The sequence below is a fragment of the Saccopteryx bilineata genome, chromosome 2 (genome assembly GCF_036850765.1).
Source record: "Saccopteryx bilineata isolate mSacBil1 chromosome 2, mSacBil1_pri_phased_curated, whole genome shotgun sequence".
Taxonomy (NCBI): Eukaryota; Metazoa; Chordata; class Mammalia; order Chiroptera; family Emballonuridae; genus Saccopteryx; species Saccopteryx bilineata.
The window spans coordinates 313,035,022-313,059,750 of NC_089491.1; the positions used below are offsets into that span (position 1 = coordinate 313,035,022).

The 24,729-nt window shown below is 54.2% G+C and overlaps 1 protein-coding gene across 1 annotated transcript; it reads right to left on the reverse strand.

Moving 5' to 3' along the window:
- Nucleotides 1–3,105: 3,105 nt before the first annotated feature.
- Nucleotides 3,106–23,283, reverse strand: LMNA (lamin A/C). Its single transcript, XM_066261851.1, has 12 exons — nucleotides 22,703–23,283; nucleotides 11,165–11,321; nucleotides 8,846–8,971; nucleotides 8,405–8,575; nucleotides 8,115–8,240; nucleotides 7,145–7,365; nucleotides 6,831–7,053; nucleotides 6,295–6,402; nucleotides 6,080–6,199; nucleotides 5,342–5,431; nucleotides 4,339–4,608; nucleotides 3,106–4,044 (listed from the first exon to the last, which is right to left on the reverse strand). The coding sequence occupies exons 1-12, from the start codon at nucleotides 23,056–23,058 to the stop codon at nucleotides 4,018–4,020; spliced, it is 1,995 nt and encodes a 664-aa protein (XP_066117948.1). The 5' UTR covers nucleotides 23,059–23,283; the 3' UTR covers nucleotides 3,106–4,017.
- Nucleotides 23,284–24,729: the final 1,446 nt, after the last annotated feature.

A 24,729-nucleotide genomic window follows, 5' to 3' on the forward strand; every position in this document is an offset into this window, starting at 1 on the left:
ATGGCTTGCAGCAATTTTTGCGGACTTGTCTTATCACTTCAAATCCTCTTCAAGAACAGGGACCTCACCTGACCTGTGGTGGTGCAGTGGATAAAGTGTCAGCCTGGAACACTGAGGTCACCTCTTTGAAACCCTGGGCTTGCCTGGTCAAGGCACATATGAGAGTTGATGCTTCCTGCTCCTCCCCCTTCTCCTTCTCTCTCTCTCTCCCCCCTCTCTAAAATGAGTAAATAAATGGCTCAGCGGTAGAGCGTCGGCCTGGCGTGCGGGGGACCCGGGTTCGATTCCCGGCCAGGGCACATGGGAGAAGCTCTCATTTGCTTCTCCACCCTCACCTCCCTCCTTCCTCTCTGTCTCTCTCTTCCCCTCCCGCAGCCAAGGCTCCATTGGAGCAAAGATGGCCCGGGCGCTGGGGATGGCTCCTTGGCCTCTGCCCCAGGCGCTAGAGTGGCTCTGCTCGCAACAGAGCGACGCCCTGGTGGGCAGAGCATTGTACCGGGTGGATCCCGGTCGGGCGCGGGCGGGAGTCTGTCTGACTGTCTCTCCCCGTTTCTAGCTTCAGAAAAAATACAAAATAAAATAAAATAAAATAAAATAAAATCTTAAAAAGAAAAGAACAGGGACCTCACCTGCTGGTTCCGGTGTTCCCCAGCCCACAGTGTCCCCACAAACCCCTATAATTCAGAGTCTGATCCATCCATCAGGCTCAACTGAGCCTAAGGTGAGCAGTCCCCTAGCGGGTCATTGGTTTGGCTCAGGCGCCCCCAGGTGCCGAAACCTGGAAGTGCACTTGGACACCCTCAGAGATGGGACTCCTTCATTGATGTCCAAGACCCACTGGGGACCCTGGGGTCTTTGCCTAGGACTGGGAGAAGGGTTTAATTTTTTGTTTGTTTGTATTTTTCCGAAGCTGGAAACGGGGAGAGACAGACAGACTCCCGCATGCACTCGCCAGGAATCCACCCGGCATGCCCACCAGGGGGCGATGCTCTGCCCACCAGAGGGCGATGCTCTGCCCCTCCGGGGTGTCGCTCTGTCACGACCAGAGCCACTCTAGCGCCTGGGGCAGAGGCCAAGGAGCCATCCAGCGCCTGGGGCAGAGGCCAAGGAGCCATCCCCAGCGCCAGGGCCATCTTTGCTCCAATGGGGCCTTGGCTGCGGGAGGGGAAGAGAGAGACAGAGAGGAAGGAGAGGGGGAGGGGTGGAGAAGCAGATGGGCCCTTCTCCTGTGTGCCCTGGCCGGGAATCGAACCCGGGACTTCTGTACGCCAGGCCGATGCTCTACCACTGAGCAAACCAGCCAGGGCTAGGGTTTACTTCTTTGCAGCTGCCCACTTTAGGCAGGGAAACTTTCCTCTCTCAGAATCCCTTTCCAAGCATGTGGGAAACCAGGTGTCCAACATGAAATCAGAGGCTCTTTTCCTCTCATTTATTTTGCTTTTTCCAATGTTTTCCCACAATCCCAGATATACTTTTTCCTGACTTGTAAACAAGTTCAACTCCTCTGCCCCAGGGAATGTAGACTTATATTTTATCATTAGTATTTTTTTGTTCAGAAGGAGAGTATGTCACAGGAGCAGGGGTCTGCAGCCACAACCCTGGGGATCTCCCCCACCTACTAGCTGTATGGCCTTAGGCAAGTTCACTCTGAGTTCTGTTTCCAAGGCCAAACAGCACCTCTCAGGACAGTATGAGCACCAAATGAGATAGTGCAGAGATGCTTTGGAATCTACAAAGGGCCACAGAAAGGTTGGTTTCCACAGCTCATTTCCCCTTTTGGGGTCCTTTTCCTCAGTCCAGGCTCCTCATTCACCCAGGTTATAAATCACCTCCCTCTCTGAGGCTCCTACTCTACCTGACACACCCTTTGGTTCACAGCAGCCCATGTTTTTTCGATTCTCACTGGAGTGTAAGTTCCCTGAGACCCTGAAGGGTTTGTCTTGTTCATTTCCTATCTGCAAGCTGAGCAGAGTTTGGCGCAGAGGGACATTATCTGCAAGTTTGCAGTCAGTCCCACTCCTTTCCTGTCACTAGCTTCTACTCCCCGAGATGTCACCACCCTCAGACTGGGTCCATATATAGAAAGTGCCCCTGCCTGACCAGGTGGTTGCGCAGTGGAAAGAGCATCAGACTGGGATGTGGAAGGACCCAGGTTCGAGACCCTGAGGTCGCCAGCTTGAGCGCAGGATCATCTGGTTTGAGTAAAAACTCCAGCTTGGACCCAAGGTCACTGGCTCGAGCGGGGGGTTACTCGGTCTGCTGAAGGCCCGCGGTCAAGGCACATATGAGAAAGCAATCAATGAACAACTAAGGTGTTGCAACGAAAAACTGATGATTGATGCTTCTCATCTCCGTTCCTGTCTGTCCCTATCTATCCCTCTCTTTGACTCTCTGTCACTGTAAAAAAAAAAAAAGAAAGAAAGTGCCCAGTATGTACACGGTGCTGGTAAGTGCTGGTAGGATGAAGGGAAAGAGACTCCCTCCAAGTAGTTCAGTGCTTCTTTTTTTTTTTTTTTTTTTTTTTAGTTCAGTGCTTCTTATGTCACAGCATCTGCCCACCAGCCATCACTGTCACCCAAATGTATATCAAGAGTACTCTGAAGGTGCCTGACCAGGAGGTGGCGCAGTGGATAGAGTGTCGGACTGGGATGCGGAAGGACCCAGGTTTGAGACCCCGAGGTCGCCAGCTTGAGTGCGGACTCATCTGGTTTGAGCAAAGCTCACCAGCTTGGACCCAAGGTTGCTGGCTCAAGCAAGGGGTTACTCGGTCTGCTGAAGGCCCGCGGTCAAGGCACATATGAGAAGGCAATCAATGAACAACTAAGGTGTTGCAATGCGCAGTGAAGAACTAATGATTGATGCTTCTCATCTCTCTCCATTCCTGTCTGTCTGTCCCTGTCTATCCCTCTCTCTGACTCACTATCTCTGTAAAAACTAAATAAATAAAAAAAAAGAGTACTCTGAAGGCTGCATCTTGCACCCCCCCCCCCCAGCAGGGTTGAGGCTGGGCAGCAGTGAGCAGGAGGATGCTGGTGATCATGTGACATTTGTCTACCCCTCAGAACACATGGTGATGCCCACCAACAAAGACACAGCAGACTGGGATAGAAACAATCTGTGTATTGACTCAGGGAGGAGAAAAGAGGTGCAGATGAGGAATGGGGAGACTAGGGGATCCTTAGTGTTTGCCAAAAACCACTGACACCCATCCTCCACCCCTTCTGACCTTCCTCCTCTGGGGTGGGGCCCCATAGGTTCTTACCCTTTCTAGTAAGCCTCCCTTCCCCCTCCCTTCTATCCTGCATCCACTTGACCTTGATCTCCAGTGACCAGGCAGACCCCACCATGCCTCTAAAGCTAGGTAAAAGCAGGCTCAAACCAACCTTTCTCCCCCCTCCTTTACCCCTCACCTCATTCCCATCTCTTGTCTACATAAAATATAGAAAAAGCAAGCGCAGCTGGTTCCTGGGAGAATCGTCACCCCGAGGCTGGAGGCAGGAGTGGGACTGGGGGCAGGCAGGCAGAGGAGCCTCAGCCAGGTGTGCCGGAACAACGGGGACCAGCCCAGGCGCCTGGTTCAGCCCTCCTCCCTCGGAAGGCGGCGGAGAGGACTCCACACCTGCCTCTCAGGCACCATGTTCATGGGGTCTCTGGATGGGGGCTGCAGGCAGGGCAGAAAAGCAGAAACTCGGTTCTGTAAAAGCACCCCTATCCCTTGGCTCCTGGAGGAGCCCTCTTTGGTTTTAAGGCAGATATAGAATTTCTTGGAAGCAGGAAAAATAAAGAGCAAATTGAGATAGATGCTTTTTTTTTTTTGCTTGCGTTTTTCCTTCAGTATAAAATCACTGTAGAAAATAACTTCTCTTAGAAAAAAAACCAAAACATTGAAGAAAATAACCAAAGGGGTATTTTTCTTTGGCGTCAAGCCCCCTCCCATGAGGCGCAGGGAGGGGGTGGGCATGAGGTGAGGAGGAAGCAGGAGGCCCGTGTCCCCACCTCTGCCTGGCAGGTCCCAGATTACATGATGCTGCAGTTCTGGGGGTTCTAAGAGAAAAGAGAGGAGGAGAGAGGTGTGAGTGGCAGTTCTTGCCCCTGTACCCTCCCTCCCCTGCCCTCCCGACCCTCAGCCTTGCCCCTGTCCTCCAGTCTGGGGCTCAGACAGGAGGGGTAGGGTGCAGGAGTGGACTGTCTAGGATCTTGGGTGGCAGGGGTGGGGGAAGGCTCCCACTCCCCCGGGCCGCGGAAGAGAAGGCTCTCCCCCTCACAGGGCCACCTGTCCTAGCCCTCAAGGACCAGGGTCCTCTGCCTGTGGGTTGTGGAGGCAAAGGGATAACTCACCTGGGTTCGGGGATTGGAGTTGCCCAGGAGGTAGGAGCGGGTGACCAGGTTGTCCCCGAAGCTGCCACCCCCACTGCCCCCCACACTGCGGTAGCTGCGAGTGACTGTGACACTGGAGGCAGAAGAGCCAGAGGAGATGGATCCGCCCACCTGGGCTCCCGAGCTGCTGGCAGGCGCCTTATCGGCAGGCTGCCCGCAGGTCCCGCACAGCACAGTGCGAGAGCGCAGGTTGTATTCAGCTGGGTCCCCCGAGCTGCTGCAGTGGGATCCCTGAGGAGGGAGACAAGGCTCAGGCGGACGGCGAGTCAGGGATTCTCTGTTTAGGCCTAACACTCAGCTCCACGCTCCTGCAGGCTCCCAGCCACCAGGCAGGAAGGTGAGGTTCTGTCCTCAAGGGACTAGAGGGCAGGCAATAGGGCTTAGGAGACTGGGCTGGGAAGAGGGGGAGGGAAGACATGAAAAGGGAGATGTGTCAGGAATATTTGGGGACAGGTAACTGGAATTATGGCTTTCACTGTCCACGCTACTCTAAGAGGGAAAGGAGAGAGCAAGTAAGCTTGTAGGGCAGTAGGCATGCAAAATAAATTGGAGAGGGTGGGAATGAGAGAGAATGTTCTTGCAGGAAAATGGGGAAGAGAGGACAGGCATGCAACAGGAATTGGAGGGACAAGAAAGGAAATGCATGCCACAGAAATGAGGGGAGAGAGGCAGGGCTGGGAGCCCCGCATCTGTCCTCCCATCCCCTTCCCCGGAGACAAATTCAGAATACTCCATGACATCAGAGAGTTCCCACTCCGTTCTTTACCAGAGTAGAACACCCAGACACCTGGGTTCTTTGTTCAGAGTATAAGGAGGAGAGAAGAAAAGCCAGGGCAGCAAGTGAAGTTCCAAAACATTCTTTAATGAAAAGATTTTTGGCATGGGGAGGCCACGGAGAAGCTGCCCCCCAGGTTTGGCTGGGTGCCCCAGTGTGGGCTCGGCCTCAGCGGCGGCTGCCACTCACATGGTGGTGATGGATCAGGTCATCTCCATCCTCATCATCGTCATCCTCAACCACAGTCACTGAGCGTACCAGCTTGCGCATGGCTACCTCCTGTTGGGGACACAGGCCCAGGCCCAAGGTTAAAGGTCAACATTAGAGCAGGGATGTGCAGTGTATCCACCCATACTGATCACCTAAGAATCTTTTTTGCGGCCTGCCTTTTGTCTCCAGGCATCCCCAAACTAGGGCCCGCGGGCTGCATGTAGCCCCCTGAGGCCATTTATCCGGCCCCCTGCAGCACTTCCGGAAGGAGCACCTCTTTCATTGGTGGTCAGTGAGAGGAGCACTGTATATGGCGGCCCCCCAACGGTCTGAGGGACAGTGAACTGGACCCCTGTGTAAAAAGTTTGGGGACCCCTGGTAGGCTGTTGCTTATTTGTCCTCCGTGGTGCTGGAGCTAAGGAACTGGTCAACCCCAGAGGAACACTGTCCAACTGTCTGGGTAGGAGTGTGGTTCTGTATTTAACAACCCTCGCTATCTAACTTCTGCCATTCAGGCTGCTGGAGGAGGCAGCTTTTGACTTGCCACCTAGGTGGAGAGTTTAGGGCCCAGGACTGCACCAGAGAGAGAAGAAAGTGGCCCTGAATTGGCTTCCTTGGGTTAGGAGCAGCTGGCTCCCAACTGCCCCCGGGAATCCCCTGCATTGTGGCCACCAGGGGCGTCCTGCCCAGGAAGAGGCTAGCCTGCAGCACACTCACCTCCCCAGTAGAGTTGATGAGAGCCGTGCGCAGGCTATTTCCACAGCCCCAGGTGTTCTGTGCTTTCCACACCAAGTCGGTAGGAGGGCTATGGGTGGCTCCCGCTCCTGCGGCCCAGATCTGAAGAGGGAGATTAGAGAAAGGGACTCACTCCAGCGCACCTGTCCTCAGGCCAACCACTCCCCAGCCCCGAGTCCAAACACCCTGCCACTCACCGTCACCACCTGCCCAGCCTTCAGGGTGAACTTTGGTGGGAAGCGGTAGGTCAGCAAGGGATCATCTCCATTCTGGCGCTTGATTTGCCAGTTGCCCATGGACTGGTCCTGCCAGGGAGTGGAGGGGAAGGTGGGGGATGCTCATCCCGACTCCTGGATTTATCTTGCTCAAGGGCCCAGACAGGCACAACTGGAGGCTCTCCTTCCATTCCCCAACATTGCTCTTCCCATCAGGAGTAACAGGTGCGACCTGTGGGCACTTATGCTCTGCCACCCCAGATACTTTCACCTTCTCTACAACTCAAAGTTAGGGATTATTATTCATCCCCTTTTTATAGATGAGACTGATGCTCTGAGAGGGTAGATAACTTGCCTAAGGCCTTACAGCTGGGGATGAGTCCTGGAACCAGGACCAGGTCTAAAGTGTGGGACAGATACACACACTCACCGATCTGCCTCTCTCCAACTTCATCCCTTTGCTTTCTGGTGTTTCCCTCATCCAGCTGTATTCCCTCACACCTGTCCTGGGCGCCTACCTCATTGGACTTGTTGCGCAGCCGCACGAACTTGCCTTCTTCATCCACCTCCTCCACAGCCACGCGCCCGCTGGTGCGAGCGTGCTGTGAGAAGCTGCTGCGGCTCTCCGCCGATTCCAGCTTGCGCTTCTTGGTGATGCTGCCCCCACCCTGTGTCTGGGATGAGTGGGAGGAGGCACGGCCACGGCTGCGCTGGGAGGTGGGGCTGGGGGACAGGCGGAGCCTAGGGAGGGAAGACACAGTGAGGGACCTCGTCAAGGCCAGTCACAGGCCAAAGCTGCTAGGAGCATCTTCCCAATCCTCCTCAAACCCACCTCTCCTCCTCGCCCTCCAGGAGCTTGCGGTAGGCATGGATCTCCATGTCCAGTGCCAGCTTGATGTCCAGCAGTTCCTGGTACTCGTCCAGCTGCTGCTGCATCCTTGCCCGCATTTCCGCCATCTCCCGCTCCTTCTCGGCCAGCAGCCGCCGGCTGCTGTCCCTCTCACGGGACAGTGAGTCCTCCAGGTCCCGCAGCTTCGCTTCCTTGGCTGCCAGCTGGGTAAGGAAGGTGGGGGGCTGGTGAGCTGGTAGGGGACACCCCGCCACACTCCCCAGGATCTCCAGGCTCCTAATAGAGACGATCATGGGGCCCTGGCTGGGTAGCTCAGTTGGTTAGAGCATCATTTGGATATGCCAAGGTTGCAGGTTCTATCCCTGGTCCAGGCAAATACAAAAGTCAACTAATGAATGCATAAAAAATGAAACAACAAATTGATGTTTTTTTTCTCTCTCCCTTCCTCTCTTTCTAAAACAAACAAATAAATAAAGTTGAAAGGGAGGGAGAGAGAGAGAGAGAGAGAGAGAGAGAGAGAGACTTTTATCATGAGCTCTAACATTCCCTGGGCTGGTGACTCAGAAGCCCTTCCCAATATCTAACTGAAATCTATCATTCTGAGGCTAGAAGCTATTTCCTCCTGTCACAAATGGCATGGCCGACCAGAATAACATTGATGCTTTCAACACCTCGCACTGAGTCACCTAGCAGATCTACAAGTTTGGGAGGATAAGGATGATCTCCATTTTCAAATGGGAAACCAAGGCTCTGAGAAGTGGCGGTCACACAAGTAGTCCTGGAATAGCAAACAGGTCAGCTGACTCCAAATCCTGGGCCCTTTCCTAGTCTGTGGGAACATGTTCTGTCCCTTCCTTCTGCCTTCTCCTCCTCAGGAAACTCCCAACCAGACTTCTCCCAGACATCCTGCCCAGACTCTTGGACGATGAGGGAAGAGGTAAGGGGGCATCACCTGCTTCTGCAGCTGGCTGAGCTGGGCTGAGAGGCTGTCGATCCGAATTCGGGACTGCTGCAGCTCCTCGTGCGCAGCCCCCACCAGGTTGCTGTTCCTCTCAGCGGACTGCCTGGCATTATCCAGCTGGAAGGGAGGACACAGGATTAGGGCTGCAGGGAGTGGGAGGGAGGGAGGACCTGAGAAGGGCACTGCTGCTGCAGCCACAGGTCCTGGACACCCTGAGCCCCGACCACCATCCATCTGATCCCCTGTGGAACAGCCCAGGGCTGCCGGGGCAAAGGCAGCACCTTAGCAGAATAGGTCTTCTCCAGCTCCTTCTTGTACTGTTCCACCTGCTCCTCATGTTGGGACCGCAGCTCCTGCAGGGCATCTGCCAGCCGGCTCTCAAACTCGCGCTGCTTCCCGTTATCAATCTCCACCAGCCGGGTCTCATGGCGGCGCTTGGTCTCACGAAGCTCCTGGAAGGGTTGGACACAAAAACCAATATCAGAACTAGGTACTTAGAGGCTACGACCCAGGTGGCCAAGCTCCCTGCCCAATCCAAGCCTCATGAGCCACTGTTAGCCCTACTTTAACCTGGGAGCGGGGTGCTAGCCACTCCCCACCCCCATCTACCGTGCAAGGGAGTCAAGCAGGTGAGCTCTGCACAGAGCTGATCCTACAGCCCCAACAATGGTGCCTGTCATTGCCCACCCCATGTCCTCTGGCCTATAGAGCACAGTACTCACCTCACTGTAGATGTTCTTCTGGAAGTCCAGTTCCTCCTTCAGGGTCTGCAGCCTGTTTTCAGCATCAACCCGCCGCAGCATCTCATCCTGAAGTTGCTTCTTGGCCTCACCTAGGGCTGCCTCGAGCTGAGAAGAAGGGGGTAGAGGTTCAGGAGGGGGTCAGAGAACATCAGAGCTGGAAGGAGGCTGAGAAATGGGCTGTTCCCAGTGCATCCCTTACACATGTGAAATAGGTCTGGGGACTGAGAGCCACGGAGGGCCACAGAGATAATGGTATCTCCTTAGAGTAACTACTCTGGGTAGACACTTGCTAAGAAATAAGAGATAACAATTCCCGTCTCTGGCATAATACAGCAATTGCTATAAAAGAGGTATGTCCAAAGTCTAAAGGGACCATGAGAAAAGAAACCAAAGTGTGCCTGGGGTGGTCAAGGAGGGTGGGAAGGGCTCCTAGAGGCTGAGACCTGAAGGACAGGTTAGTGGGCCTGGGAGGGGCACTGCTGTGGCTGGAGGGCAGAGGGGAGCGTGCGCGTGCGAAGGCGCAGAGGGATGAGGCACGGAACTTCAGGATCTACAGGGGGGTCAGCACTACTGATGGCTGGGGGTCACGGGGGAACGATGGGAGGGGTGGCTGGACTAGAAGGCAGAGGCTGGATAACGAAAACATGTACCCTTATCTGCCACAAAAAGACCCTCTGAAATTTGAGTAGGAAAGCAGTCTTAGAAAGCACAGGCTGGCCAATGCAGTTGGGAAAGGCTGGGAGGCAGGAAAGAGCTGGAGGCAGGAGACCTGGGAGGAGAATGGCCCAGGCTTGGTTTTGTAATCAACCTGTTATCATCTCTCGGTCTCTCCATGGTGACCTGTGGTGTCGGGGCCTGGGAGGGGAGAGAGTCCAGGACAGAATCTTGGCAACTGACTAGTACTGGCCCTGCTGTGAGCAGATGAGGCTGTGAAATTGGGAAGATGCCAGCTTTTTTTTCCCTTCTCTTTTTCATCCCTTGAATAGGAACAAGCCAGCTTTTAAAAGTCTGTTTCCTAGCTTGTAACATGAAAGTATGTCCTGAGCCCTGGCTGGTTTGCTCAGTGGTAGAGCGTCAGCCCCGTATATGGATGTCTCAGGTTCGATTCCCAGTCAGGGCATACAAGAGAAGTAACCATCTGCTGCTTCCCCACCCCACCCATCCCCCTTCTCTCTCTCTCTTCCCCTCCCGCAGCCATGGCTCGATTGGTTCAAGCGTATCAGCCACCAGGCACTGAGGACTGCTCATGGAGTCAAACAGCTCGGTTCTGATCATGGCCCAAGATAGGCAGAGCATCGACCCCAGACGGGGGTTGCTGGGTGGATCCTGGTTGGGGTGCATGCGAAGTCTTTCTCTCTATCTCCCTTCCTCTTACTTGGAAAAGAAGAAGAAAAAATATGTCCTCAGAGTAAGTACTTGCTAAGAAATAGGAGATAGCATCTCCTATTATTCTAACATAGACAGCTGAGTGTTTTGAAAGTAAGGACCAATATGCCAATCATTAAGAATTAGTGTCCAGGCCCTGGCCGGTTGGCTCAGCGGTAGAGCGTCGGCCTGGCGTGCGGGGGACCCGAGTTCAATTCCCGGCCAGGGCACATAGGAGAAGCGCCCATTTGCTTCTCCACCCCCCACCCTCTCCTTCCTCTCTGTCTCTCTTCCCCTCCCGCAGCCAAGGCTCCATTGGAGCAAAGATGGCCTGGGCACTGGGGATGGCTCCTTGGCCTCTGCCCCAGGCGCTAGAGTGGCTCTGGTCGCAGCAGAGCGACGATCCCGGAGGGGCAGAGCATCGCCCCCTGGTGGGCAGAGCGTCGCCCCCTGGTGGGCGTGCTGGGTGGATCCAGGTCGGGCGCATGCGGGAGTCTGTCTGACTGTCTCTCCCCGTTTCCAGCTTCAGAAAAATACAAAAAAAACCCCCACAAAAAACAAAAGAATCGGTGTCCCATGTGTGATTATCATCAGCTCCCAACTATAGGCTCTGTGGATGGTCTACACTCCTCTCCGTCTCCCAGAGTGGTTGTAGCTCCCCATAGGAGGGCCAAACATAGTTCATTGCAACGTTAAATGGAAATAGCTTGTGGATTACTTTAAATTCACTGTGTTAGATGCCATGGGCAGCAAGGAACGATGAAATACGGTCTGGAGAGGTGAGACAGGTGAATGGCTCTGAGGCTAGAGGACAAGTACCTCCTGAGAGCAACAAATGGGGTAGGAGAATGAGTGGGCTTTTGTTTAGGGGTGGGGGAAGGGCAGGTGTAGGGTAGGGTGGGGGTCATGGGCAGGCCTGGAGGAGGGGCTCACCTTGGCTACTTGCCCCCGCAGGTCATGCAGCTCCCCCTCCAGCGTGCGCTTCTCGCTGAGAGCGGTGCTCAGTGCGGCCTCCTTGGAGTTGAGTAGAGCCTCCAGGTCCTTGAGCCGGGCCTGGGCGGACATCAAGTCTCCCTCCTTCTTGGTATTGCTAAAGAAGCAAGGTATGAATGGGTTTAAGGGTAGAAGTCTGTGTCTCTAGAGAGAGCCACATTCCCCAGGAAGAAAGAAGTCACTTCCCCAATGGTCAGCTGTGGGGCCTGAATCTGCTGTACCTCCAACTGCCAGGAGAGGGCATCGTGGGCTTCGGTTTGTTGGCATCTGCCTGTCTCTGGGACTGGACTCCCACTTCCCCCAGAGTCCCCGAAACCCCTTTCCTGCTTCTCCACCCTTCCCATGACTCAGTGCTCAGGAACGTGCCTGGGGCCAAGGGCAAAGCTTGATCCCATGAGATGAATGCTTTTCACTTTCTCCCCTCCCATTCCGTCCCAAAGAAACAGGGCCACCTTTGTCTCCCACCCCTTCTCACATGAGGCCTTAACCTTCTCCTCCCTGATGCCACCCACCTTTCATTCAGCCAAGCTCCCCCCCCCTCAGCAGGGACCCAGACATCTAGACTGCCAGCCCCCAGGTCTATGCATCCCCAAAAATGTTGGTCACCTCCCTTAGTCCCTTTTATACTCTGAAGACTGTCGGGAAGAGCAGGTCTGGTTAGAGCTCAGGGAGATCTGGAATGAGGACAGCCAGGCATGGTATGAACTTCCGCAGTCCTCAAAGTGGGTAAAGCTTTAGCTAGAACCAGGCACATGGGGGTTGCCCTTGCCACTCCCTCCAGTTTCTGGGCCCCTCATTGTTTTTGCTGGATAGTGAACTGGAAAAATAGGGGGTCCTATTTTCTTAAAAACCTCTAGGGAATCTAAGAACTCTCCAGATGTTATGATCCCTTTACCGATGTCTGGTGAGAGAAAGGATTAAACCCAGGGGGTGACAGAAAGCCAAAGGTCCTGGTCCCAGCTGCCATCTGTAACGCATCAGTCCTTCAGCAAGAGCCCCCCACAGCAGATGGAAAAAAGGGAAACCAAACATAGGCAGGAGAAAAATATTCTATCCTGGAAAGGGAAAAAGTGGCTTTGCCAATATTTTTCTTTTGCTACAAAAGCACTAAGCTCCAAGAACCCAACAATTCACCGCGCAGCAGCAGGGAAAGGCCAGAACCGAGGGCGCAGTGGAGGGGGTGTTCTGTCATCTTAGCAGATTTCAAACAGGAGTCACCTCCCCTTCAACTGGGCTCTGCTGGGAGGGGGGCAGAGTGACATCCAGACAGGCCCAGGGAGGATGTGAATACCTGGAGGGAGCACCCCCGGCCTGCATGCTTGCTCCTGTCCAGGCCTCTGGCAACACCTCAAAACAAGCTGTTTAATGCAACAGTGTCTGTCTGCTGAGAAAAGAAGCCTTCCCAAACTGGAAGATGGTCTCCCCTCCTCCGTCTCAGCCTGGAAAGCTAAAAATAAAGTCAAAACCCAGCTCAGGTTTTGGCTGCACAACCCCAACTTTCCATGACTTCAGAACTTTTCCGAAGCTGCGGCAGCTGAAGGGGGAGGAGGGAGAAAGCAGAAAAACCGCTGGTAAAGCGAAGTGACGCGGCAGACACAGATTCCAAGGGCCCTGAGTTGGCTCCAAGGCTGGCAAGGGCTTCCCAGAAGTGGCCTCTCTACCCTGCAGGCTAACAGCCACAGCTGGCTGTACTCGGATGCTCTCAGAATTTAGAGAACTAGAAGGAGCTTAGAGTGGGTTCAGCTCAGTCACTTCCTTTTACAGATAAAGAAACTGAGGCACATGGCCCTGGCCAGTGGCTCAGTGGATAGAGCATTGGCCCAGCATATTGACGTCCCAGGTTCGATTCCGGTCAGGGAATACAGGAGAAGCAACAATCTGCTTCTCTCTTCTCTCCTCCTTCTCCCCTCTCTTCCCCTCCTGCAGCCAGTGGTTTGATTGGTCTGAGTGTCTGCCTCAGGCACTAAAAATAGGTCGGTTGATTTGAGCATCCTAGTCAGGGTGCATGCAGGAGTCTGCCTCACTCTCTCCCCTCCTCTCACTGAGGCACAGAGGAGGACGGTAAAGGGCCTAATGTCAAGCAATGGAAGCTGCAGCAAAGACAGGGTCACAAGACTCCGATTGCTCTGCCTCACTGCTTTCTAAGTCATAGGTCTAGAGAGAGTGGAGAACCAGCGGGAGGAGGAGGGCTCCACTGACCCAGACAGCTGAGCTGAGAGAAGCAGGAAAGAGTGATGCTTTCAGATGACATCTTAAGGGCATCTCTTCCCTAGTCCTGCTCCCTGGCCTCCTCATACCCCAGAAAAGGAACGCCAGGGGATGACAGAAAGCCAAAGGTCTCATTAGAAGTACCCTTTCTGTGGCAGACACTGACCCAGGAAAACAGAGGTGCATAGTCCCTGCCCTCTGGCAACTTACAGGTGAACAACTACAGAATTTCCCCTCAGTCTAACCTCTTGATTTCCTACTGCTCCCAAAGGTGGGGCAGTAATAGAAACAAAAATATAATAACAGCAAATACTTATATAGAGCTGATTATGTACCAGGTGCTGCTCTAAATATTACACTGTTAACTCAATCTTTACAGCTTCCCTACAAGACAGATGCTATTATTGTGTGATTGAGGAAACTGAGGCACAGAGAGCTGGGTTCAGCGTCCTGCAGTGCTGTTTCAGCACCTGCCATGGCATAATAGCTCCGAAGAATATCCTCCTGGAGGCTTAGCTTATCACCTAAAAGAGATGACATTAAAGGACTGAGATGCTGCCTGACCACGCTGTGGCACAGTAGGTAGAGCGTCGGACTGGGACACAGAGGCCCAGGTTTGAAATCCTAAAGTTGCCACCTTGAGCGCAGGCTCATCCGGCTTGAGTACGGGCTCACTGGCTTGAGTGTGGGATCATGGACATGTCCCCAAGGTTGCTGGCTTGAGCAAGGGGTCACTGGCTCAGCTGGAGCCCCCCAGTCAAGGCACATATGAGAAAGCAATCAATGAACAACCAAGGTGCCGCAACAAAGAATTGATGCCTATCATCTCTCTCCCTTCCTGTCTCCCTGTTCCTATGTGTGTTCTCTCTCTCTCTCTCTCTCTCTCTCTCTCTCTCTCTCTCTCTCTCACCAATAAATAAAGAAATAAGAAGAAGAACTAAGACATTTCCTGCAGATGAGGAAAACCATGAGCAGAAGTGAGGAAGAGGCTTTGTGGTTTTCTCAGACAGGCTCGGGGAGCTCCCATCTGTGGGGAAGAAGCCACTATCACTCATGACTCAGACCTCGGACCTCTGTGGCCAGGGAGCCACACACACACACCCTCTGAGATGACTCTCCTACCTCCTTCCCTGGCTGGCCTACCCTACCAGCTTCAAAAGCCATGTCCTAGCTAGCTGGGGTCTTCAGACCTAGTCCGGACCCAAACAGACACAGTCACGCTGCCTGTGCCCGAGTCTGTTGCGGGTTGGCGGTGGGAGGGCTGGGCACGTGCTGACTGACTGCTGTCCCACGCTAGGGTGGCAGGGGGGTAGGGTGGGGCAGGCAAGGGGAGCTGGGAAGGGTGGGAACCAGGGGCTCCGAGGTGACTCATCCTCAGGCAGACAATACCCGGGCAGGGGTTGGGAAATCCTCTAGTGCTCACAGGGGAGACCCTGGCTTTGCCTGCGTCCTGCCCCAGGTCCGAGGCCATGCCAGTGGAGGGGCCTGTCTCTCTCTCTCAGCCACCAGGTTCCTCAAGCACAGAAGTGGCTTCATCCCAGCCGCCTCATGTGGCAAGAGGGCTGGGCATCCTGTTGTTAACTCTTCCCACAGCTGGCAAACCCCATCTCGGAAGGAGGGAAGAGAGTTGGGTAGAGAAGGGCAGTGAGGAAAATAAGATAGAAAGACTAGCAGGGAGCTGGCTGGCCCGGCGTAAGGCCAGATGGGGAAGCCCAGCTGCAGGCCTCTGCAGGTAAGGACCCTGAGACACATTTTGGGGAAGAAAGGTACCCAGCAAAGCAGAAGGGCTGGGTGGGCACCAGGCCCAGTGCTGACCCACCCACTGAGTCACCCTCCTTAGCCCAGCTTCGATGCCAGCTATGGAAGCCAGGGCCTGCCAAAAGCCTGTTTGGACCTGGCTGCTGGGAGCAACCGGCTAGGCCCTGAGGGAGGCCCCCATTTCCTCCTCTGTGCTGAGGAAGAGACTGGGGGGCAGAGACGTGGGCTGGGGCTAAAATAAGAAGTGGGAAGGGAAGATGGTGAAGAGGGCTGCCTCAGCCCCGCCTCAGCCCCTCAGCCTCACCAGCCGATGGAGCTCTCCATGGTTGAAGAGAGACTTGGGAGGAATTGGGGGGGGGGGGGGAGAAGGGTAGAAAAACAAAGTTCTCTGAGCCTCTGGGGCTTCCTGCCTCACAGGAAAGGGCACCCCCTGTGGCTGGGCAAGGCTGGGCAGGGAGTCCTGGCCCTCCTGGCTTAAGAACAGTTCTGTCCTCCCAGGTGGTCAGGCCGACTTCCTGCCTGGTGATGGGACAGCTCTGAGAGCCACCCCAAGCCCGCGTGCCTGTTCCTACTAGTCCTCCCTTTGTTTCAGCAACCCCTCCACGGCAATATATCCCCCTTCCTTCCCTCTCTCTGTCGGTCCAAATCCACCCCCAACCGTGAGCCTGGCCTTAGCTCTGCCCAGCTCCCTGTCTCCCGTCCTCTTCCAAAATACATTCATTTATCGTTTTACCTGCCGGTTTACGGTTTACTCTCTTTCCACTTGCACTGTATCTCGGGGACTTTTTCTGTATGTCCCCTGATGCCCTGACACTAGGAGGTTCGTATGCCCAAGGCTTCTAGAGGGACCTCCTCCTGGACTAACTCCTGAACTTTTACATACGGGGAAACTAAGGCCTGGAGAAGGGCAGGCTCTGACACTAGAAACCTGTCTACCCGGTTACCTGAGGACACTAACAGAATACAGGACAGACCACAGAAAATGGCATAATGCATGCCAGGGGTGCAGCAAGTGCCACAGAGACACCCAGGAGGAGAGCCTGGGAGACGTGTGACCTCTGCCCCACCGGGAGACGCCCCAGCCAGACACAGAGGCTTAGTAAAACAGCCTCAGGTGTCACACACTCGTACTACTGTGTGCAGAGCCACGAGGTTTGACATGTCTGCCTCCAAAAGGAACCACTGTGTGGTTTCTTGGCTGGTCTGTGGGTCTGGCCTCACTTCTGGGTAATGGCAGGGTGTGGGAAGAATGGGACATCTGGCTTCCCCACCCTGGCATTCAAGGCACCTTCTCTCTCTGGAGAGGAGACCTTAAAGAGAGGATCCGAGGGGGAAGGTGTTCCAGGGATGTAGAAGCCCCTTGAGGCTTCCTGAAACTCTCCCCTGAGTTCCAGATGTCTTACACCCAGAAAGTATGTGGTCGGCCCTCCAGGGCGGACCGCCACTCCTGACCTCCCACACAAGCGCGTGCACATACAGCAGACACAGCTCTGCTTCCACACGCCTCTCTTGGGTGTGACACTGGCCACACATGCCTGGTGCCTGAGGCCCATCAGATCTCCTTTGAGAGCCACCAGGCTCTCAGCTGTCCTCCCCTCAAACAAAGCTGGGTCTTAATTCCAGAGAGAGGACTGGGATGGGGGAATTGGAGTTGAGAAGGGGGATAGGAGGCCTGCTGACATTTCAGACACTGGGCCTGGCAGGGGGCCCGGCTGAGTCACAGCTGCTGAGTATATCAACGTGGCATTGTACGGAGGCAAGAGAAGCCTGTGGCCACAGGCTAGGATACTGGGGTCCTGGACAACAGGAGGCCAACTTCCTGACCAACCGCTCCCTCAAAGTCCCCGCCAAACTCCACTTTCCTTCTTCCTGGCCTTTTTCTACAGAAATCATTCCTGTATTGTTACAGAAATGCATGGGTGAGGCCTGGGGACAGACCAGAGAAAATGGGGGCATGGAGGGAGGAGGGGTGGATGGCCTAGGAGGAGACAGAACATCTTGGGGAGTGGGAGGGAGAGGCCAGTGGCAAAGGAAGGGACTGTTAGAAGATCTTCACAAGAAGGTGACTCAGCCATCCCTTCTTAGGACATATTAACCCTCCATCTGGTGGCTCATGGTTATTAACCCTGACACAGCGGGAGGGGGTGGAAGCCGCACCCCAAGATCAAGAAAGGAGGTGGGGGAGGACCTAAGAGCTCTGGTCACACTACATTCCAGCTCCAGCTAGGAAGATGCAGGTCTCTCTCCCAGCCAGCAGAGGGTGGTAGCGTCAGTGCTTTGGGAGGAAGGGGGGACTTGACAATCCCAAGCTGCTTCCTCTCAACTGTCCAGAACTGGGACCCTCAAAATGAAGAGTATCTAGCTCCTCTGAGTCAGCCTGCAAAGAACTCAGAGGTCCTGTCCCCTTCCATAGGTCTTGCATCTGATTCAGACTCATCGCTCTTGCTGCTCAGCAAGAACACCCAATACCCATGGTAGTTCTCATAAAAGGCTACCCCTCAGCCTTTTCTTTGACTGGACAAGCTCAGGGTCTCCCGTCCACTCTCTCCACTCTACTTTCTCCTGTGTCTCAGCTCTTCTGTTGGGTGTGGGATCCTAGCCAGAATTATTCCTGGTTTTCACAGCAAGGATTCCACCCCCAGACCCTCCTCTCTGTCACCTCTCTTGAAGGATGATTTAGGGCCAAGACCTCCTCACAGTCCAGCCTCAGGTTGGGGGAGCCAAAATGGGTGCAGGAAGTGTAGACGGCGGGGATCTCAAGGTCACCCTGCACCTTTGTCTGACTCCAGGCACTGCTGGTCTAATCCTGGCCAGCTCTAAGGTAACAGACCTGCCTTTCCCAGGGCCTCTCTCCTACCCTAACACAGGTCACCGGGACTCTCCCTCTCCTCCTGCATTGTACAGCCCTTTCTACTGCCCTGAAGGAAAGGCACTGAAAATAAAGTGTCCTTTCCTACTAGAAATAAAAACAAAGCATAAGCCAAGAATGTAATGTCATAATTAACCATTTCTAACAAACTTTCTTTGAGAAAGAAACAGGGTGTTAGTACTTTAAAATTCCACAGCTTGTGGGAAATATTTCTATTAAGAATAGCATTGGCTATTAAGTATATTCACAATTAATTATATTTTATTTTAATATTTATAGCTTGGTATTTAGAAGGCTGTTTTTTCAGCCTTTGTGGGTCATTGTATTACTTTGGAAACTGAGGGAGACCTGTTCTAACCCCTTTCTTTTATAGCTAAGGAAATACAGAGAAGGGAAGTTGATTTGCTCCAGGTCACACAGCAATATAGTAGCAGGGCCAAGCCTAGAACTAAGGGCTCCAAGGACCAGGGCTGTTTCAACTCCCTCTCACAACCTGTCATTTTGTCGATGGACCACCATGCCCCTTGTTAAGAGATGAGACTCTACAACCTCCCCAAAGATAGCTTGAAGAATATTAGAGCTTAGCTTATGGCGCCTTCAGTACCTGGGGGCCCAAGAAGGTAGGAGTTGGATGAACTGCCCTTGTATCTGGGCCTCTGAGCCGGTCCTTGTCTTAGCTGCTACAGCTGTTAGAGGGGTCAGGGGGAGGAGAGCAGAGGGCACAGTTGGTAAATGAAAGCATCTCCTACCAGTTGTCCCTCCAGCTGTCCCTGGCTTCAGCCCTGACACTGAGCTACTGAAATATGGGGGGTGGGACTGGGAGTAGGAACAATAGACACATCCCAAACAAGAATAAATCTCAAAACTCTGGAAGGCCAGGGGAAGTGCCAACTAGAGGCATCAATTGTGGGAAGACAATTGGGGGCCCTTGTCGGAATTACTCTCTTGTGATCCTTAAAAACTGCTCAGCCCCAAGGTTTAGCTACACCTTCTTATTTCCCTTTGAATCAGAATGTGAACTTTGGGGGTGGGTAGGGGCAGAGATAACATCAGGAGGCCTCCTCGAGTGACGACTGGGGGCCAGGCATCCTCAAAGGCTTCCATGCAAAGGGCACAGCCTCCTTCAATTCCTCTAAGTCCCAAGACAGGAATCACCAGCCTCCAGATTCACGGCCTTGCAGGGTCCTGTGTCTTTCAGGCTGAGGCAAAAACTGTTATTTGTTTGTTTGTTTGTTTGTATTTTTCCGAAGCTGGAAACGGGGAGGCAGACAGACTCCCGCATGCACCCGACCAGGATCCACCCGGCATGCCCACCAGGGGGCGATGCTCTGCCCATCTGGGGCGTCGCTCTGCCACAATGGCAGAGGCCACAGAGCCATCCTCAGCGCCCAGGCAAACTTTGCTCCAATGGAGCCTTGGCTGCGGGAGGGGAAGAGAGAGATAGAGGAAGGAGAGGGGGAGGGATGGAGAAGCAGATGGGCGCTTCTCCTGTGTGCCCTGGCCAGGAATCGAACCCGGGACTCCTGCACGCCAGGCCAATGATCTACCACTGAGCCAACCAGCCAGGGCCCAAAAGCTTATTACGTGTTAACAGGCCCTGGCAGAATAGCAGAGCAGTAAGGTATCATTGGTCCCAGAGCAGAATCTCCAGTCTGCAGGAGTGAGCCTTGGCTACCCTAGCCTATACTCTGGATCCTCTAACCTGTTCCCTAAGCTACAGGAGTAAGGTTTAATGGTATGACCACTCAACTGGAAGTCAGAACTGGACCTCTGCTCAAGCTCTGACGTGTCACTCCCTCTGTGACATGGAATTTCTCTGGTCTTTGCTGTTCTTATTCTGATGAGAGCTTGAGTAAACTCAGGTCTGCACCTCCCTGTCTGCCCCACTGAGGCTGCATAAGCCGGGCAATCCAGGAAGTTGTAGACCATACAGGTCTCGTCTGGAGGAAAGAGGCGCTTCTGCTTTTGTGGGCCTGGGATCTCCCCACTTCTGACTCAGTCTTCTTCTTCTACCAGTTCCTCATGGGAAGCCACAGATCCTGCACTGTCCTGCATGCCAAGCCCATAACTCTGGCCTCAACTCTAGAACCACTTGTGCACAATGCCTATCCATAGTTCTAGTTCCAGACCACCACCAGAGGTCCTAAGGAAGAAGGCAGGAAAGGATCCCAGGATGTGAGGAGTAGCAAACAGGAGGTTGGGATACAGATGCAGACATTCAGGCCCCCATCCTTCCCTTTAGGACATCTGCTGTCTCCACCCTGTCTGCTGTCTCTTATAAAGCTACCAGGGTGGGAAGGAGGGGGGCAGCATCTGAGTCATCTACCCAGTGTTCTGCCTGGGGTAGGACCCAGCTCCAAGTCTGCACCGCAGGCAGGCCTTCCCTGGTGCTTTCAATCTCCTCATTCTCCTGCATTTAGACTCCAGAATAGAAAGAATGTGTATGTGTGTAGGGTGGGTGGGTGGGAGAGTGTTTCTGTTTGTAGCCTATAACCCAGCTCACCAAGAGAGCGCCCAAACCCCTGGGTGTGGTCAAGGTACCCAGGCTGGGCCACAGGGTACAGTCAGCTCTGCATCCCAACCCAAAGCCTGGCCCTGAACTCTGAGCTCTAATTAAACATTAAACCAAACAACACCTTCTCTTTAGGTTTTAGTGAGAGGAGTTAGGACAATGCCTTTCTTTCTCTTCCAAATTCTTCCTTCTACACTTCTTCACTTCACACTAAGTAGAGCAGATGCAAAAGGGAACAACAAATCCTAGCCCCTTCCACTGGGGACATAGAAGAGGACTGTCATCCCACTCTGAGCCCCCTTTTGTTTCCACCTTGCTGTCCATCAACCTGAGATCCAGATGTGCAAACCCACCCCCCTTTTCCGGAAGCCTGGCCTGACCAGCCAGGATCAGTGGAGGAGGAGAGTCAGGTGGCTAAATATAACAAGTACACACACCACCCCCGCCCCTGCCTCACGTGTGCACCCCCCCTCCGCTGTGTCCAAGGCATGGACAGCTGCACCAGGAGGAAGAGGAGACAGACTGGTATGACGGGGTTAGCATGAGACCACAGACTCCAGTTTTCTTGTTTCCTGATCAGTGTCTACCCCAGAAAAAGATCTGCCAAGAATGCCCTTCAGAGGGATCTGCAAAGGTGATTGTGGTGATTGACTGGACGAGTTTAGAACACTAACATTCTCTGGGACTCCTCTAGCTTGCCTCCTGTCTGTCCTGCTAACTAAATTGTTCAAATCTCTAGTGAAAAAGACAGAGTAATCCTTATCAACAGAAATAAAAGTCAGCCTATCTCCCCACACAACTTCAGCCCACTCTCCACATGGGGATGGATCTGTCATACTCACCCCACCTGGGGCTGGGGCTAGTGAAGGGGGGGATGAAAAATACGTACAAATTCTGAGAGCGAGAGTTTGGAGATGATACAAAGGGAAAGAGGTGAACTCAAACCATAGCTCCCCTCTCACCCCTCCCATGCTCAGGGGTCTTCACAGAGAAAGGGGTAATAGAGAAGGAAACCAAATTCTTGGAGGACTGAAAGAGGGCCTAAACTTCCAGGCTCCAAAGGCCTTTTTAGAAAAGGAGGTGGAGTTAAGTAGGGTGGGGTAGGGTGGGGCAGGGATGGGTGAGGTAGGAGTGGCCTGAAGCTTCCAACGGCTGGATTTCAAAAATGTCACTGTATTCCAGCAATTTATTAAGGCAAAGATTGAAAAAAGGCAGTGGCTGAGTGGATTGGCCAGAGCAAAAATGGGTTGGCTTGGCTGGGAAAAGAAAAGTGGCTCACTCCAAGAAGGGAGGGAGAGAAGGACACAGCCTTAAACCCTCTAAGACACCGGACAGAGCGTCTGGGAGGCTGGGAGAGCCACCAGACCTGGGCATAACACAGCTTCCTGAGGTGGAGCCTCTGCCTCTGTCTCCCTCCCTCCTTTGCATTCCTGGGCCAAGCAGGCCAAGGGCTGTGGGAGCCGCGGGGGAGCCGCTCTACTGGAGCTGTTTGGTGGACTGTCAGGGCCCAGAGAAGGTCCCAGACATGCAGGAAGTGAAGGACAGCTTCCCAGCTCTTAGAACCTCAAAAAGGGTCGTGCCAAGAGGGCCACCTACATCCTCCTGTAGGGGCTAAAGGGGGTCAAGGCCTTGGTGACCTCTCTCCAGCACCGCTGGACATCTGCCAGCTTGGGAGGGTTGTCTTAACATCATGTGTTCAGAGCCTGTCTGGGCAAAACTGGCACTGTGCCAAACCTACCAAGAAAGTTCAAACAGGGCCCTTTCACTCATTCTGTGTCCTGGGTGCCGTTTTCTTAGATCAGGCAGTGTTAGGTCTGCTTAACTCAACCCCTCTCCCAGGCTCCAAATGGCTGATAAACCTTACCCTGACTGCATGTGGGCCTGCCAACCAGCCTCTACTTGGCCCTGATGCCCTCATCATTCCTTATATACCCCACACTCTCCCAGAGACCCCACCCTTATCTCTCCTATCCAGACGATTTCCCTTGGCACTGCCAAGTCACCCGCTGGGGGCAGTTCCGGGGAGGGAGGAGACAATATGGCAAAGTTATCACCCCCCTGGGGCCGGGCAGGGGTGACCAGTCCGCCCGCACGCCACCACCTGGGCACTCCGCCACCTGGACGCACTCACCGCGCTTTGAGCTCCTTAAACTCCTCGCGCACTTTGCTCAGCTCCAGCTGTAGGCGGGCGCGCTCCTTGGCCACCGAGTCGAGGGTTTTGCGGGCATCACCGAGCTCGGCCTCATAGGCGGCCTTGAGGCCGGACACCTCGCGGCTGACAACTTCCTCAGACTCGGTGATGCGAAGGCGCAGACCTGCGTTCTCCGTCTCCAGCGAACGCACACGGTCGATATAGACCGCCAAGCGGTCATTGAGTTCCTGCAGATCCTCTTTCTCCTGCAGCCGGGTGATTCGGGTAGGTGACAGCGGAGTGGTGCTGGCCTGCGCCCCGCTGCGGGTGGCGCGCCGCTGGGACGGGGTCTCCATGGCCGGCAGGGTGGCAGCGCTGCCCTCAGGGCAGGGGTCCCGGGAAGGGCACGGGGCTCTAAACGAAGGATAGAGACGGCTCCGGGTTGGAGTGCGCCGGCTGGCTGGCTCTCGGCTGGCTCCTGGTAGACTTGGGAGATCTGGGCCGTGCACTGTCGGACCTGGAATCCCGGTTGGCTAGTGCGGCTGCGGCGCTCCAGTGAACACTGAGTCACCGGAGTCCCGGCAATGGCTCTAATAGGTCCTGGGAATGGGAGGAGGAGCCACTGCTTTTAAAGGAGCCGTCGCATGCTCACAGGGATGGGGGCGGGGGGAGTGGTGAGTAGAGAGAAGACAGCCCAGCTTTGGCGGAGTCAGACCCCACCCTCTCCCTCACACCCCACTCCTCCTGGAGCTTCGCTGAAGTTCCCATCTTAGTTTCTGGTGCTCAACCCTCCTTCTGTCTCAGGCCTCAGGGGTAAAGAGCAGAGTCTAGGGGTGGGAGTGGGTGGGTGAAGGGCAGGGGGAAGAGGGAAAGTGGGTGTAAAGCAAGGGAAGGCGCCAGGCAGGCAGATAGATCCAGAAACGGGGGAGGGGACCGGAGGCTGGTGCCCATCAGGGTGACTCACACTTCTTCCACCACTGGCTCCCCCTTTCCTCCCATAGTAATAGTGAGTCACCCTTACCCCCCTCCACACGTGGGCAGCCCATTCAAAGCTGCATCTAAGTATGCCAGGACGGAATGGGGAAGGAATGCCTGGGGGGAGTTGGGGGAGTGCAAAAAAGTTCTAGATTCTGAATTCCTTTTATACCCTCAGTTTTGGGGTGAAAGCCAAGAGTTTGGGGTCCCCCCTTTTCTATCTTCTGCCCCACTAATCTCCCTTCAAATCCAACCGTTAGGTCTTAGACCCAAGCAACAAGACATAGACGCCCAGAGAGGGCCAAGAACAGGACCCAGGCACTGCCCCTCCATCCCCTGACCACATCCTTTGGATCCAAGCAACTGGAAGAAAAGGCTGCCTCCGTTCCTCCCCCTTCAGTCCCTTCTTACTGCTTACCCCACCCCGCCAAATGCAGGACTGTACTAACTCTCCTTCCCCAGTATTGTACTTATTTTAATAGCTAATTTAAAACATATCAAAGCTGTGTGTGCACTCATCATGTTGCCAGGACACCAGGTCCCAGATTTTTGTGGTTCCTAAAGGGGCCTAACAGGGGAAGCAGGGCAGAGGGCTGGATAGCCAATGGTAGTTCTCATCCAGGAAAAGGTAGCAGGGAACAGAGACAGCAAAGCCCCCACAACCTTCGCATTGCATTTATCTCTACATTCCTTTTGCCCAGGTCTCCTTTGCAGCTAGCTGGCTCTGGGGAGGGGCCAGTCCCTCACAAAACAGGATTATCCAGGTCCCCAGGCTTCCTACCCCAGGCTCTAGAGCCTCTATCCTCAGGCCTCACCAAGGACCTTTGATCAGTCCTTCCACTCCTGTCCCCTAATTCTAGACCTTGCCCCACCAGCCACCTCATCCTCTCTAAGAGGTGGTAAAGCTGAGGCTTCGGAACCCATGCATGCCCTGCCCCTATGCCGCCCACGGCTTATTCTGATGGGGAACCTGGGAAATAAAATCATGTTCCTAACTCCTACAGCTCTGGGACATCAGGGTTTCTGTAATATGCAAGGGAAGCAGAGCTGGA